This window comes from Pygoscelis adeliae, unplaced genomic scaffold (genome assembly GCF_000699105.1).
Source record: "Pygoscelis adeliae isolate BGI_AS28 unplaced genomic scaffold, ASM69910v1 Scaffold399, whole genome shotgun sequence".
NCBI lineage: Eukaryota > Metazoa > Chordata > Aves > Sphenisciformes > Spheniscidae > Pygoscelis > Pygoscelis adeliae.
This window is the reverse complement of record NW_008825609.1, coordinates 977,863-992,725: the sequence shown is the minus strand read 5'-3', so window position 1 is coordinate 992,725 and position 14,863 is coordinate 977,863. Positions and strand designations below refer to the sequence as shown.

At 46.0% G+C, this 14,863-nt stretch overlaps 1 protein-coding gene across 1 annotated transcript in view; it reads right to left on the bottom strand.

Moving 5' to 3' along the window:
- LOC103924175 (cytokine receptor common subunit beta-like) overlaps positions 1-14,618 on the bottom strand; it is a 15,872-nt gene extending 1,254 nt beyond the window's left edge. The window contains 15 exon segments of the mRNA XM_009332656.1: positions 76-160; positions 162-250; positions 253-1,111; positions 2,764-2,861; positions 5,233-5,302; positions 5,592-5,682; positions 6,739-6,913; positions 7,017-7,162; positions 8,054-8,214; positions 8,317-8,449; positions 8,546-8,717; positions 9,144-9,292; positions 9,880-10,046; positions 11,783-11,912; positions 14,558-14,618. Of these exon segments, the coding sequence (XP_009330931.1) occupies positions 76-160; positions 162-250; positions 253-1,111; positions 2,764-2,861; positions 5,233-5,302; positions 5,592-5,682; positions 6,739-6,913; positions 7,017-7,162; positions 8,054-8,214; positions 8,317-8,449; positions 8,546-8,717; positions 9,144-9,292; positions 9,880-10,046; positions 11,783-11,912; positions 14,558-14,618 (2,586 nt within the window).
- Positions 14,619-14,863: the final 245 nt, after the last annotated feature.

Here is a 14,863-nt window from a genome sequence, read left to right as displayed (position 1 = left end):
GGGGGAAGCTTCTGGCATCTTCTCACAGAAGCCACCCCTGTAGCCTCCCTGCTACCAAAGCCTTGCCACACAAACCCAATACACTTGGGGATCTTTCTGACTCATCTGCACCTTCTTACTGGGTTTTACCTTAGGGAGAGGGTAGCAATTGCCCATAATGGAGGAAAACTGTAATGGTGCTGCCAGGATTTAATATGACTACATAGTTCTCCAACACAGGTTCTTTGGGAAAAAAAATACCCCTTTTCAAAAAATATGTAAGGACATTTTTGAGGGTTCTGAATGTCCATGGAGACCTCAAGGGTCTCCAAACGCATCCAGGTGCAATTCAGGAGACGAGGTTGGTGCTTGATGTGAAACTGAGACCGTGACACCAGTTTTCCCAGGAGAAAACTCACGGCAAGAGTGGTCACTGGGGGGCTGGGGGTCCTGTGAGTCACAAGGCAACTCCGCGGCAGTGACAAGTGGCGGATGGGGGCAGTCGACAGCTGATGGCAGTAACAGGCTCTCTGTGGTGATGTACTCCAAGGAGCACTGCTGAGGAGACGTGATACAGCTAAGAGCCTTTGGAGATTTCTGCTCTTCTGTTCCCACATTCGTGCCTTTCCCACAGGCTGGTGGGGCCGGTGAGACTCCTTTCTCATTGTCAAGGTGCTGCATCATATCCTTCTGCTCTGGGAGCAGGAAGGGCTGTGGAGGACCTGCTCCTGGCTGTCCTTGCCTCTGTGGAGCCTGGGGACAGTCTTCCTTCGGGAGGGTCACACACTGAAGGGAAACTGATTTCTCACAGACTCCCACTGGGTCCACTGCCAGGGTCCGATGCATATCAGGCTGGGAGGACACCATTGGGCTGTACAAGTATGGACCATTGAAAGCAAAGCAAGTCTGGAAAGCAATACTTGCATGAGCAGCACTCTTGCATGGAAGTCCGGCAGGCAGGCAGGATGGACCATCAGTCTGATTCAATGGGCAGACAAGTGCGGACAATGAAAGTGAGGTTTTATGTGGCACTCCAGAAGTCTGACAGGAGTTTTGTGGAGCCAGTGTTGCACGGGAAAACTGCACTCTTTTTGCCTCAGCTCCATGGAACTCTGCTGGACTCTTAGTTGTCCTGCTCAGGTGAAAAAACACAGGACTTAGCTGCTATTGACAGCTCTCTGACAGCTCTCTAAGGTGATAACTGCATATAAACAGGAGGTGCTCTAAGTGGGTACACTGTCTTCCAGGAAACCAGAAGGAACCTTTGGCCATCTCTCTTGCACATTCCTTAGAAGATGCAAGCCTCAGCCTTTTCTGTGCCACAGCAAGAGATCAACTGTCTACCACCAACTTTTCTCAATGCCAAGATATGCAAGCACAAATCAGCTTTTGAGAAAAGCTATGTTTTTGTTGTAAATAAAACAGAGCTGGGGACCATTCTTTGGCCCTCCAGTAAAATGGCATAGACTGGCTGTGTCCATACTGTATAGCCATGGTAGTATTCTGGGTCTCCCACAGTGTCTCTGCAGTCTAAAACACAGCTAAGGCTTTGTGTCTGTTTTTGCAGTTCGAAGTGTATGACATAACATGACCGCTGTGTTACAGCTGTATTCATGGTGTGAAACAGGATGTGTGTTGCATGGCCTGGGTGCAAAGCCTGCTAGAATACTGTTGAAGGACACCAAACACAGCCTAACCTAGTACAGTCGTGTCCATGTTGCCCACTGGGAACGGTTGCTACCCTGTGCTATCTCCCAAACTGTGCCAGGATGTTATCTTGGAGAGCACTTAGTTGGCACAAGCCAAACCATGGCAGGGAAAGTGCTGACAACAAAGCAGTGCAAGCAGTTACAAGGCAGTGCTTGATACTACATCTTGGCCCTGATTTATTTAGCAGTATAGGCTCAGACAATGTGACTGCTAGCATCAGCATTTATGCAGTTCTTGAGCTTTCAGTGATACTTTGCAGTTACTTCTTCAAAATAAAGGGCCCGTCTCTTACAAGCACTGAATGTGAAGCTAGACAAAGGGAGAAGACAAAGATTTCAAAGAACTAACAAGCATAATCCATCTTTCCTTCACATGACTTACAAAATTATGTATTAAGAAGAGCTGACCCTCTCTCTTAAGAGGCAGATAATTATCATGAAACCCACGAGTCAATTTAATTTGTGTCAGCTGACTGCACTGCAACCTAGGCTAGTTTCCTGAACAGAGCACTATGGTCACCTCCCTGCTCCATCTTTGAAGACCTGACACAAATTTGAGGCTGTGTGGACAATTTGGAGCTATTTCTGATCAGCTGCAAACTGGCCGGGACCACTGCAGCTCTTCTTTGTTCACATTCCACTTTCAAAGTCAGACTTCGCTTCAAGGAGCAGAAAGTATATCATTTCTAGAGGATGAAGGGGTAAGGGAGTATTTGTATTTTTGTGAGAGGGAGGTTGTGTTCAGGTGGGCTGGGAGGAATTCAGCCAACAAGATTTCCACCCTATTAGGTCAATGCCTTTTATTCAAACCTATTTCCAAAGGAAATGCAGAGGAAGAAAGGGAGCAGGTTTCTATCCTCAGACCTCCAGCCAGGGAAGTCAAGGTCTGCAGCTGCAGCAATTCATTACAATTTCCATAGATGTTTGGAAGGTGTACACCGACTTAGGAGATACACAAGTGAAAATGCTTTGTCCTCCCCATTGCAATGGGTGATATCCATGCACAGACTGCTCTTACCCCATGGTTAGTAAGGAACCTTTCAAGAAAGGAGTAGGGAGCGGGCTGCTTACTTACCCATCCAGAATTTTAAGGCAGTTAATCTGCTCCACCTCCTCAGAAGTGTTTTGCCCATTGAAGCACACCTGTCTGGCTGGCCGTCGGCTGACAGCTTCCTGAAGAGAGAAAATGAAGACTCTAACACTTCTGAGGAAAGAGAGATCACGTTAAGGTCAGGAAGAGCCAGGAGCCATGCGCACAAGAATGCTAGTAGCAAACTTTTGTCCCAACAACCTTGCTGTTCTCATTTTTAGTGCCATGCTGTTTCCCCACCTAAACACAGTAGAAACATTGCTACAGGCAATCTTCAATAGATTGATGCAGGTTAAAAAACTGTCAATCTGAAAGTGTTCTTGGCACCTTCATACCCTTTGATCTGTTCTAACATCTTCTATCAGCTTTTCACCTCTTCATCCTTGCTTAAATCTGCAGATCCTCTTCACATTTCAACCTTCATTCTCTAGCCAGAACAAGCTGAGATCCATTTCTCTTTGATCTTCAAGTCACAATGGATGGTAATGTGGAAGCTGTGGCTACAAAGTATGTCCTGTCCTCCAGAAGACTATCCCTACACTTCCATGTTGTCTATCCCTGACTTATCTTTATGCAGCATAGGAGTCAGGGGCTGCTGCAGCTGCAGGCTCCTGTCACAATAAACCTCAAAGCAGCTGTTTTGTGCAATGCCTACTCTGATTCCTGCAGCAGCACATCAGGACACTCTGGGCAGCATTTCACCTATAGAGCTAAAATGACTGCCCTTCTGTGCTGACTGACCAGAGAAACAGAACTGCTGGGACATTTACAAAGTTTAGGCTAAGGGAATTCGCTACAGGGATGAAAACTCTCAAAAACACAAGACTAACAGAGAGCACTTGTGGATGGAGAGCTGGGTATGAGATCGGTTACAAAGCTACTGTGATGCTTTTCAGAGTAGTGGATGGCCTTGTACTGGTGTTGATTATTGTGCGTGGACAGAAAAAGAAGTTGAAGAAGTCTGTCGACAGCCAAATTAATCAGAAGGGACTTTAGAACAATGACTGATCTGCAAGGGGGATTTAGCAGAGCCTGCAAAACATGCAGATATGCGTCATGTAAAGCAGTCTGGTGTACCACACTTCCCCTATGTCAACTGCTGACTGGATGCATGCCTGAGAGACATTGCTTACTGACTAAATAAGGGGCTGAGAAATACTGGGTGCCAAATGAACAGTTAGCTGAGGACCGTGACAGCCCACCGTGTGCAGCACCCTCAGGAGCAATGCTAAGACCAGGCTTTCCACTTAAGGTGAAAATATAAAATGGGACGAAAGGACCTGCAAGGCAGGGGGTGAGGCTGACAGAGAAGACAGGGGTGGAAAGCTAAAAATGTTGCAATTGGAGAAGTAACTGTTAAGTTAACCTTTGTAAAGGCCACTCTTCCCTGGAGTCGTGCATCACTGACTTGCACTGCAGGGAGCCAGAAATTATGTGGAAGTCATTTAGCTTAAGTAGCAGATAAAACACAGTGGCAAAAATAGCATGAACTCTCTGTCTATAGAATGGAGATTAGCAGCATTGCCTTAAGGAGATAGAGAAATTAGAGAAGTGAGATCAAATACAAATCCAACGGTTCCAGGGGAGACTCGCAGATAGATAAGGCTGTGGAATTACGATAGTGAGAAACTGAAACACGCAAGAGTCAGCTCCAGGAAGGAACCTAGCCACTGTTTTCATAAAACTCCAAGTATGCTCCATGCAGTGCCTCTTGGTGATATCCACCTACTGGGATATAATTTCTTTGGATCACAAGGTCTGCATGGCCTTTGCAGATGAAATCAGGAAACAGGTGAGGGAGAAAGATGGAAGAAAAAAGAAGCCACTTACTTTTAAAAATGCCTCCAAAGATACAACTGTGCAAATTATACATTTCCTTTTCTTTGCCCTCTCCTTTCTTACATGGAGGAAAATGTCCATGTCCAGGAAGAATAGCATGTAATAGGAAATATATCTCTCACAGTATGAAGTCAACCTCCAGCGACTGCAGAGGAGTATACAAGGAGGTAATCATGCAAAGACTATAGAAGGTAGCATAGTAGAGAGTCAGGCAACATCCTGACCAGGAACAGAGAAAGGTCAATTCCATCTAGGGACAACAGGTTTCATGTATGAGGAGTCTGGGAGCATTTTGAAGGCAAGGGATGGCAAAACTGGCCAGATGTGTCAGAGGGGAGAGTCAGTTTTATTTTTCAACTCTCAGGTCCTAGATACTAAGGTAGGAAAACAGGCAGAAGACCAAAGCCTGTAGTGAAGGGTTTCATGAGGCTCAGCCAGGCTCCATAATCCTCCTGGACAGGACAGCAGACTGTTCAGTGACAGTCCAGACCCTGAGTTGGCAGCTCCCCCTCAGTCAGGCAGCCCAACACACCCCTCCCTTCTTTCTTTTCACCCTGGAATAACTCCATGTTGTACTTCTTCAGGAGCACTCTTCAAGGTACAGTTCCCTCTTACCCCCAGGTAGCTCTGGATCAGGAGACTCTTGCTGGGGTTCGGAATCTTTTCCTCCCACATTTGCTTCTTCCTGCAACAGCAACACAGAGTTTTCAAGATTTGCTTCTCAATGTGGCTGCAACCAGAAAAGGCTGTACCCCGTACACCGTGCTGCTCTGCACAGCGAGGCGCCACCAAGGCCCTGGAATGTCGCCACACAACTCTCACCCTTGCACAGACATGCACAAGGCTGCCCATTGCACACCAAGGCTCACCTCCGCATAGACCTCTCTCCCATGGGGGACAAGCAATGCCTCAGTCTCTAGGCCACCCACGCGGCCAACACGCTGCTAAATCTCCTAGTCACAACGCAAGCCTACCTGAGGAAATACTTATAGCTGCAATAAGCAACTATTAGCAAAGCGATGATGAGAGCTGGGAGCATCACTGGCAGAACCACTGGTGGCAGAACTGAAACAGAGAAAAGAGAAATAGGTATCCACCTGCGGAGCGGCTGCTTCCCGTAACAGGTTTTTCACTCTGGTCGCTCTTCATGCAAGCAGATCAGGGAAATGTAGGTGGCATGTCACGGGATGGGATCAAGCGGCCTTCAAACTGTTGGGATACCCTCCAAAGCCGGAGAGACCAAACGTGGCCTGAACAGCTTACTGACCAAAGGAGTTCCTCGTTTCCTTTACCGATTCTTTTTTACTTTTTACTGCCATCAGAGTAAACACTTTATGCTAATAAAAAGATGGTTAGGTAGCCTACTCCACCATGAACAACAGGCATGCCTTCAGGCATCTTAGGTCTGCCTTACTCTGCACCGTCCTGAAGAGATGGGGTCTCAGAGGTTTTCTAAGAAAGAGCTTCCTCTGCTAATGGCCATAACTGATCATCAGCTACATACCTATTTCTTCCTGAGTACACCCATCAAAATTTGCCTACTGTCTTACCACTACAAGCTTCCTCAGGACAAATCATATAAGATCATATTACTTTGGGCACAAGACCGTATGATAGCAGACTTTCTGCCTCTAAGTCCAGGAACAGCAAAAACGTGTAAAGGTTCCTATCTCCAGTAGACTCTACTGTGTGTTTTACGCAACCCTATAGGCACTCTGCAAATACAGAAGACTGATGGCTTATATTCTGTCTTCTTGCAATCTCGGGCTCTTCAGTCCCCGATGGCAGAATGGACTACTGGAATCAGGAAACAAGGATGATCTTTCGGGCAGGATCTCTGCTTGATTCTCCATGTGGAAACCTTTACGGTTGGTTGTACTCCCCTTGTGAAGGGAAGTAGGAAGAAGCTTAACAAGTCCTTGCTGCTCACCTCCTTCATTAGCATTGCTGCCGTACTGCAAGGATGCAGACAGGACAGCTACCTACCTTGTTAAGCAACCCCAGCTAGCCCATGGCTGGACCGAATTTCAACCCCAGCTGAGAGAATGTATTTTTCTATAGCGGCATTTCAGCCCTTAAGAGTCCACAAAATCTTACAGAACTAGCCTGCATGAAAAGTACCATTCTCAGTCTTCCAGCTGAACTCCTCACTCCACTCACTCCAAGGCCCCTCATAATCCAGAGGCGTATTCACCCTTGCACGCATTTTCCCCGTATATTCTGTAGATGATGCCAACATCTTCAGGGTGAAGATGAACGGAGGTTCGTCATTGCTGATATTTAACTTCTGGAGAGTCTAGGGAGAAGAAAGAAGCACAAGTGATGAAGGTGAGAGGAACCGTCCTTCCCATTTGCCCAGCAAAGAGAAATCCAGGACTCCTGCACTTTCTGAGGCGTACCTTTTCGTATTGGTTGTTTTTCCAGTACTCGACTTGGTATCTCTGTTTTATGAAGCCATACTGAAAAGTGTGTTTTATCCACCTCAGTTCATACTCTTGGCTCTCTGTCACTGTTACTGACACGTTTGCAGGTGGCAGCACCTTAACTGGAACACATGGAATGTCTCAGAGTACTAATCAACATACTGGTCCAGCACTCCCTTTCACCACTGTGAGTAGTTTCCAGAGACTGAAAACAATGTCGGTTTATGCAACGTTAAGAAGTCTCAGCTTTTTAACACTTCTTAATTCCCCGCATCTTCATTTTCTAGTCAAATACAATAAACCAGTAGACCATTAAATAACAGAAAATCCATATCCGTTAATATTGACAGCACTCCCTGTGTACAGAAAAGCCGTAAAGCAACATTTGAACCGGTCCACCACATTTCCAGAGGTTTTCAGCTCTCTTGGAGCTACTACCTGATATTTTCAGCCACTGCAGGAGCTCTCCCAGCTTTAGCCTGTGAAAAGCAGCACCAGTACCTCCAGATACATGCAGGCAGAGATGATCCACCTGGCACACCTCACTCAGCAGAGGAGTCCTACCTCATCCAGTGCTCCGGGGGCCACTGCGCAAACCCACAAGAGCTCCAGTGGCTTCTTGAGACATCACATAGTGACACACTCCCCACAAACACCTCTCACCACAGCTCCCTGTCACCTGGGACACCCATGAAGGTCAATCACGGAGAAGTCAGCAGGGTGACAGTCGCTCACTGAGGAGCTCTGGGTCACAACCCAAATTTCTGCACAGCAGTTTCCACCGCTGCCACCCTCCTCAGAGTAACGAGTGCCACTGAGGAACTCCACACCCACAAGCCACCTCTCCCAGACCTCTGACCTGACACCACATCCAGTTCCTTTCTTCATCAGTCCCGGACTCTTTCTCTTCCCACATGCTTTTCCTCACCACCGCTGTCCTCAGCCCCACTTGCCCAGACAGGCATCTCTCCAAGAAACAACCAGGAGAAGCAAGAAACAACACAGCAACTCACTGTTCTTGTAGGCTTCAATCACTTTCTCCTCCATCTTGGCTCGGACAGACACGTGGTACTGGCTCTGACTGCTGGAGTTGCTAACAGGGATCTCACAGCTCTGGACCACATAGGGGATGTGGGTCAAAGCCTTCTCGTGCACGGGAGAGCACTCCTCTTCTCTGAGGGGAGAAAAAGAGGTTGAGCTGAGGCCAGGGGGAATGGGTCAGAGCAGAAACTCCATGGGAGAGGCACAGGCACACTGCCATGGGCAGAGCACGTACGCCGATGCCTGACTGGCCCTGAAGAACAAGCCAAAGATGACAGAGGTGATGATCGCTTTCTTCACTTCCCAGCTGCATGTCAGACGATCTGCACCATTGAAGAGGCAGCGAAGGTTCCTGGGCTGAAGGGCACCTTCGGAGAAGACGAGAGCAAGCTAAGTGACAGGAAAGGTCTGGCTTCGCAGCCAGCGCTTCCACCCCTGCATGGTCCCGCTCCGTCCCACGCTACCTTCAGGGGTCTCCCACGACACCTCCGTGCTCCACTCGCTGTACTGCCCAGAGAAGCCACTGGCCTGCCCCGGTCTGGCTCGCACACGGGCAACGTAGCTGCTCCCTGGGACAAGGTTCTTGTGGCTGAGACGGCAATGTGTGGTGTTGGAGAGCAAGAGCGAGGCAGCTTTCTGTTGTTGGGGGAAAGGCAGGAGAGCGGGGAGGGAGGAAATTGGGGAGTTGGGGTTATGCACACTTCAAAATTAAAAAAAAAAAATAAAGTGTATCCTCCTGGAAGGGGAAGCAGCTTCAAAGATATTTTGCCATTTTCCCACATGAACCCACAGGCTCCTGTTGGAACGTGCTTTAATTCCATTTGGGAGGGATTCAGGGAAAAATCATTTGCATTCAATTCAGGACAAATGGTATTTCACTGGGCAAGTCACTTGCAAACAGAAAGAGAGCCCCTTCCGCCTGACCTGCAACAGCATTTGTTGCATCTCCTCATAGTGCCTGAGAACGGAAAGGCCATTTATTTGCACAGCTTTTACCACAGGCTCTCAACCGCCCAAAAGGGTGCAGCCCAAACCAGGGCAGCCCAGCTCCTGCGCTCTTACCTCCCAGGACTCCCACTCCCGCTTGTAAGTGACTTCATACTCCAGTGCATTGCCCAGCCCTTGGCTTCCATCAGCTGCTTTCCAGGTCAGCAAGAAGTCTCTTGATGTCATCAAGCTGACTGAGAGGTTTTGAGGTGGGAGGGTCTGAACTGGAAGGTGAAGGTACAACCCATGGGATGAGATAGTGAGGACAGGGACATGAAGAGGGGAAGAAAAGGCCTAGCTGATGTTCTCTGAGTGACAGAATCTGGATATTTAACAGTTTCCTTGGAGTGCTACAAATAATCCATGATTCTTTTTCACCCCAAGGTACAAACTCTACAAGATCTGGGAAATATATTAAGGAATAGAAGAGTAAAGTAGGGAGAGCAGTGCTGTTGTGCAGCTTCACAGCAACTTTGTGAAAGAATATGCTGTAGTGCATGTAGAGCATGGTGCTGAAACAGAAAGCTTTTTTGATATCTTCCCCCAATCTCAATCAAGACACTGGTTATCTGGCAGGCCTACCCCCATTTTTTCCATTGTAATCATTTAAGGTGGACTCATTTTTGTCTATCCCAAATGCACTGAATTTGAAGATGGTAGTATGGCCTTATAGCCATTTAACTTCACTCTTGCTTACGTTTCAGGTTAAGGGCTGACCTAAGTATCTTTTTAGGATTAGATATTCAATACATTAATCTGAAAAACTTCTAAATACTCAAGAATAGAGACAAGACTTAGTGGTTCTCTTTACCATTCTGAAACAAGTAGACTTTTAGCTCTGCATGCAGTGTCAGGTCAAATTTGAAATTGTAGGTTCTTTGATCATATCCATGTCTGTGACACACCCAGTTCATTGTGAAGTTCTGGCAGTCAGCATGGTTTTCACCTTTGTGGAACCTGCAGGTCATTTCTTTGATCCTGGTTACACAGAAAAAAGCATGACTATCTGAATAGGATGCTGCTAGATGACCCAAACTGTAGTTTCTGAAACCTTCCCCACATGCTATTTTATTCTGTTTCTAAATCAATGTTTATCACCACATTATGTTGGCATACTCCTGTAGTTCATTAAGTGACATGAATAAAATCTCTAATATCAAGCACATCTCCTTTATTCTCTCTTCCTTTCCTCAAAGGAAGGGGCACTCACAATAACTGTCTTGGGTTGGTAGGTGTTTGGGCCCTGAGCACAACCTCTTTCACTGCCCCCCCAAGGGGGCTACCCATGCTCAAGGCTGTCTACAATGGAATCAGCCTGACTGAGGGCATCCCCACCTTCACTCAAAAGCTGCTTTTAATTTCAGGCTCTTGCCTTTGGTCCTTGCCTGAGCTATGACGCGGCCATATCTGTGTCTGGTGATACACGTTGCTGATTGTGATCCATGGAATTGACTTCCTAGCTTGACCTTAAGCCTGGCTGCTGGATAGGGACTTCCCTGGGGATCTGGACTGATGGCTGATCCTCGTCACTCTCACTGTTCTGTTTTTCTTGTTACCGTGGGATTACGCCATTGTCAATGAGGTCAATGCCTTGCTGTCACCCTCAGCTCATAGCTCACCTTTCCTTAGCAAGCAAAGCTTGTTGCTTCTATAACAGTAGGGTTGGCAGTTTACATGTGTACATCTGTATGTTATGCTATGCTTACACTAGAGAAGTCAAAGAAGGTAAGCCAAAGAAGCGCAGCTAGCAGTTGGGACAGAAGTTTTGTGAGGACCATGGGACTGCAGTCCTCCTACAAAAAAAAATTATTTCCATGCAGACTGTGGAGTCCTTTGTGCCACAGGAACATTTCTGCAGTTTGTAGACTTCAATCCACAGCAAACTGCTAACATTTGGAACATAATTCAATACTGTAGAGACTGTAAGGAGCACCTTCTCCATTGACTTCAAGAGCTGTCAGGTCAACTCATGAATCCTAGAGCTCTTTCTCAAAAATAAAACCAAGATGACTTCTTCCTATTCTTATTTCATATGTTTTCTTCCCACCCTCCAATCTCTCTGCTGTTTACTCCTCCATCTCCTGCTTCTACTATTACTCTTTTTTCTCCTTCCCCTGTCTCTTCCTTCTTCTTTGTCCCTTCCTCTCCCTTATACTCTCCAGTTTGACTGTTCTGTATTTTTCTTGAAAGGAAGCAGAAGTAGCAAAGAGATAGTGCAAGACATAGCCTAGTATCTCTGAGAGGAAACCCAATGAGTCAAACAAACGTGCACAACTTCTGTTTTTCTCACAGTTTCTTTTGCAGAAATTATTTCAACATAGCTATGCTCTTACTGGCATAAGGAAGAAGAAGCCTTCGTTGCCATTCTGATTAGTTATTATCACCACTGCATCTAGTGTAGCACATCCTTCTCCACTCAGATGCAATAATTAACATGTCCTGCCATATTTTGTGCATGTGTTCTCACAGCAAAAGCAGGGTAGAGTGATTGAAAATACAATGAAAATTACTTGATTAGCATGCTCTTCTTCCTGTTCTTCCTCATCCTGTACAGATCCAACTTTCTCCCTAGCCTGGACATAACACTGGTGTCTGCAAGCTGGATACTATGCTAGCTGCAAGCCCAGTCCACTGTTGTTTTGCCCAGCTCCATCTCTTACGTTCAGCAGCCAAGCCCCTTTCGACCCTTCACAGAACACCAGCCAGACACTTACTTTTCATGGCTGGTGTTAAAGTTCAGAGTCACGTTCAGGAATTGATGAGCTTCTGAGCATTCCATCCATGTGCAAGTTGTAAGAGATATGTAGTCGTTATAACACTGTAGGGTCTGCCTTGGGATGCTCTCTGTAAAAAGGAAACAATCAGAAGAGGGATGGGGCTAAAGGAGGTAGTGGGAAATGGTAAAATGAACACAAGCTCTGTTACTGTGCTGGAGAAGGCAGAGACAGAGAAGTGAGGAGCGGGGTGGCGAGATCTGCTGGGAATATCCCCTATGTTGTTCAGTTCATATTGCATGGATTTCACAAATAAAATTTGGCCTTTCATCGGAAAGCCTGAAGGCAAGAAGTCTCCAACAGCAGCTGCTGCTCTTAGAGTAGGCTGGACTGTCACTATGTTGCCATTTATCAGAATTTTATCGTGAATCTTAGGACTGAGAAAGCCTCAACTTTTTGACTCTGCTTGTTTGTAAATCAAAGTGATCATGCAAGAAAAGTAAGATTCTGGTCTACAACCTGTGAAGAAAAGTTGGAATTGTTTTGTAATAGGTAAAATTAATTTTCAAGAAATATTCTAATTCGAAAGATGAGTCCAAAGGGTTAAACTCGGTGTTTTTAAGCCTCATTGGACTTCATGCCTTTGAAGCAAAAGGGCCTTGTAACACTGGCTAAAACCTCAAACGCATCCTCCCCTTTCTGTTCTTCACCCCCAGACAGGAATCACAGCCATTCTGATACAGTGAACTATGATCTAAGACTTCAGATTGTACCTCTGTTTCTCTTCCTGAACTGCAGAGACCTGATGCTCCGTGAAACTCCAACACAGATGGAAAGCTGGTCAAGCATCAGTATAACACAGAAAGCCTAAAAGAGAAGCTCTTCCCAATGAGAAGCCTGTTGTCTCCTATGAATGATCTTTTGATATTCCCAGTAGGAGGAAATGAGAGTACCAAGACCAACTGGGCAATGCTGAATGGGGATTTATTTAGCTGAGCGCTCACATCAGCGTCAGTGTCCTAGGATCCGCATAATTCTGAGTCCTGGTAAATCCCTGCATAGTTTTGCAATAAACGAGGGTCCAAGCTGAATGGGAGGACCTCCAGGACCTAGGCAATGCAGTGTTGACTTTCATAACCCCTAATGACAGAAAGAATCTGGGAGACATACAGAAAAACAACTTCTAAGAACATAATTATAGATTTTTTAAAAAGCCAAACAAATGCTCTCACCAATTCACTGCTCTTCTAGCAGTCAAGAGATGTCTCAGTAGAAAGGCAGTAAGTGCAAGGTATGAGTGAGTGATTTATTGTTTAAGGCAAAAACGCCAGATGCCTCATTAAGCAGGACATTCAGCTTTGCCTTTCTGGGTTGTTGTGGTGGTGAATACATTCACGTGCCCACCGAATAAGCCCACTTGCCTTAGCAAGAGTTATGCCTCTAGGAAGTCATATGCAAAAGTGAGAGACGCCCACTCTGGTTAGCTACAATGACATTCAAGTCACAGAAAGCAAAAAAGTTCCTGACAAGGAAAACATATTTAAAAAATCTAGCAGCTGAAAAATTTGTGTCACTCTATCAGTAAACAAACATACCTCATAGGCAGATTTGCAGAGAACCTGCTTTTCCTTTGTCTTTTATGAAAAAGTTCTGTGCAAGGAGGAGCTGTGTCTGTGTTGAGGAAAGGTCACTGTTAACCTGGGAAAATGAATGTGCCCTTCCCTGAAAATTCAAACTCCAAGAACAGGCGCTGGAGTTGCCTGTGCTATGATGGGAACCACTGACCCAGGGTCAGCTTGGTTGAGAGCTCTTTTTTTCAGAAACAGCAGCCAAGAGATGGCGAGGAATGATTTTGCCATTCCTAGCAGGCCTAGGGCAGCTGATGCCTAATCTTGCAAGAAACACCTGTGCCCAACCCAAGTCACTTTCAGGTCCAAAAAGTGAAATATGCTGCAAAGACAAGGTTGTTTCAGTCATCGTAGGGTTATTGCTTGAGAGACCACAGAGTCCATGGCATTCAGTACTGTGAATCACACGTCAGGCAAGGGAGCATAATCCTCCCAAGTACCAGTGATAGATGCCTATCTTTGGAAAAATAGGTGTGCAACGGGTACATTTTTCAATACCTTTTATTTCAATACCTTTTATTCAATACCTCAGAGCCTCCAACACTTATGAGTAATGACTAAGTTCCTCACTCGCACAGGTGCTGTGCCGCTGCTCTGCCAGCTGTGTTATCAACCGGCTCTCAGCTCCCTGTCTCTTAGGGAGCAGCCAAGCCCTCGCTCTAACTCTGAAGAGAAGGAGAGTATCATTTGGAGGCAGGACAAGTCAACAGATGTAACAAAGAGACACCTATTGTTGAGGAAAAGAGGCAGGTTGGAAAAAAGTTTTCTTTCGGTATAAACCAAAACGATATCTAACAATGGGACAGGCAAAGTCACAGCTCATACTGGTAATAGTCAGGCCTACTCAGATGTGAAACTTCATGACTAGTCAATTTAAGTAAATATACTAACAGGCTTTGAACATTGTCTAGCCCATCAAGTTTGGGGTCTTGCCCAAATACCATTCACAGTTCTGCCATTGGCATTCATTCAGAGTGTTCGGTATAGCCCTGGTAACTACATATGTGTACAGTCAAAAGTGTCCTCTTTCTGCACCAAGATGAAAGCAGAAAATAAAGGGAGCATGGAGAAATATCAAGCTAAAATAAAAGGAACAATAATAGAAAAGAAAGGAGGAAAAAATAGAGGCAAAGAGTCTGAAACTCACCTCGAATATTTCCAACTCCCAAAACCAAGCATGGAGCCAGAAGACTGATGAGCTCTCTCATCTTTACACCTTTGCACACAAGCATGGTCTTGTCAGGCAACAACTCCCTCTATCACTGGCTGGTCTTCCTCATCCCCACCAGCCACTGTCCTTCCTTCTTTGTCACCGATTGTAGCTGAAAGCAAAACTCATGTGGTTAGCTGGGAGAGTCTTGGGCCTTCTGTTGGCCCCAAACCACCTCTTCCATCAACACTGACATGATGTCTCAGAGTGGCTTCATATAAGGTAATTTATTAAGGGGAAAAC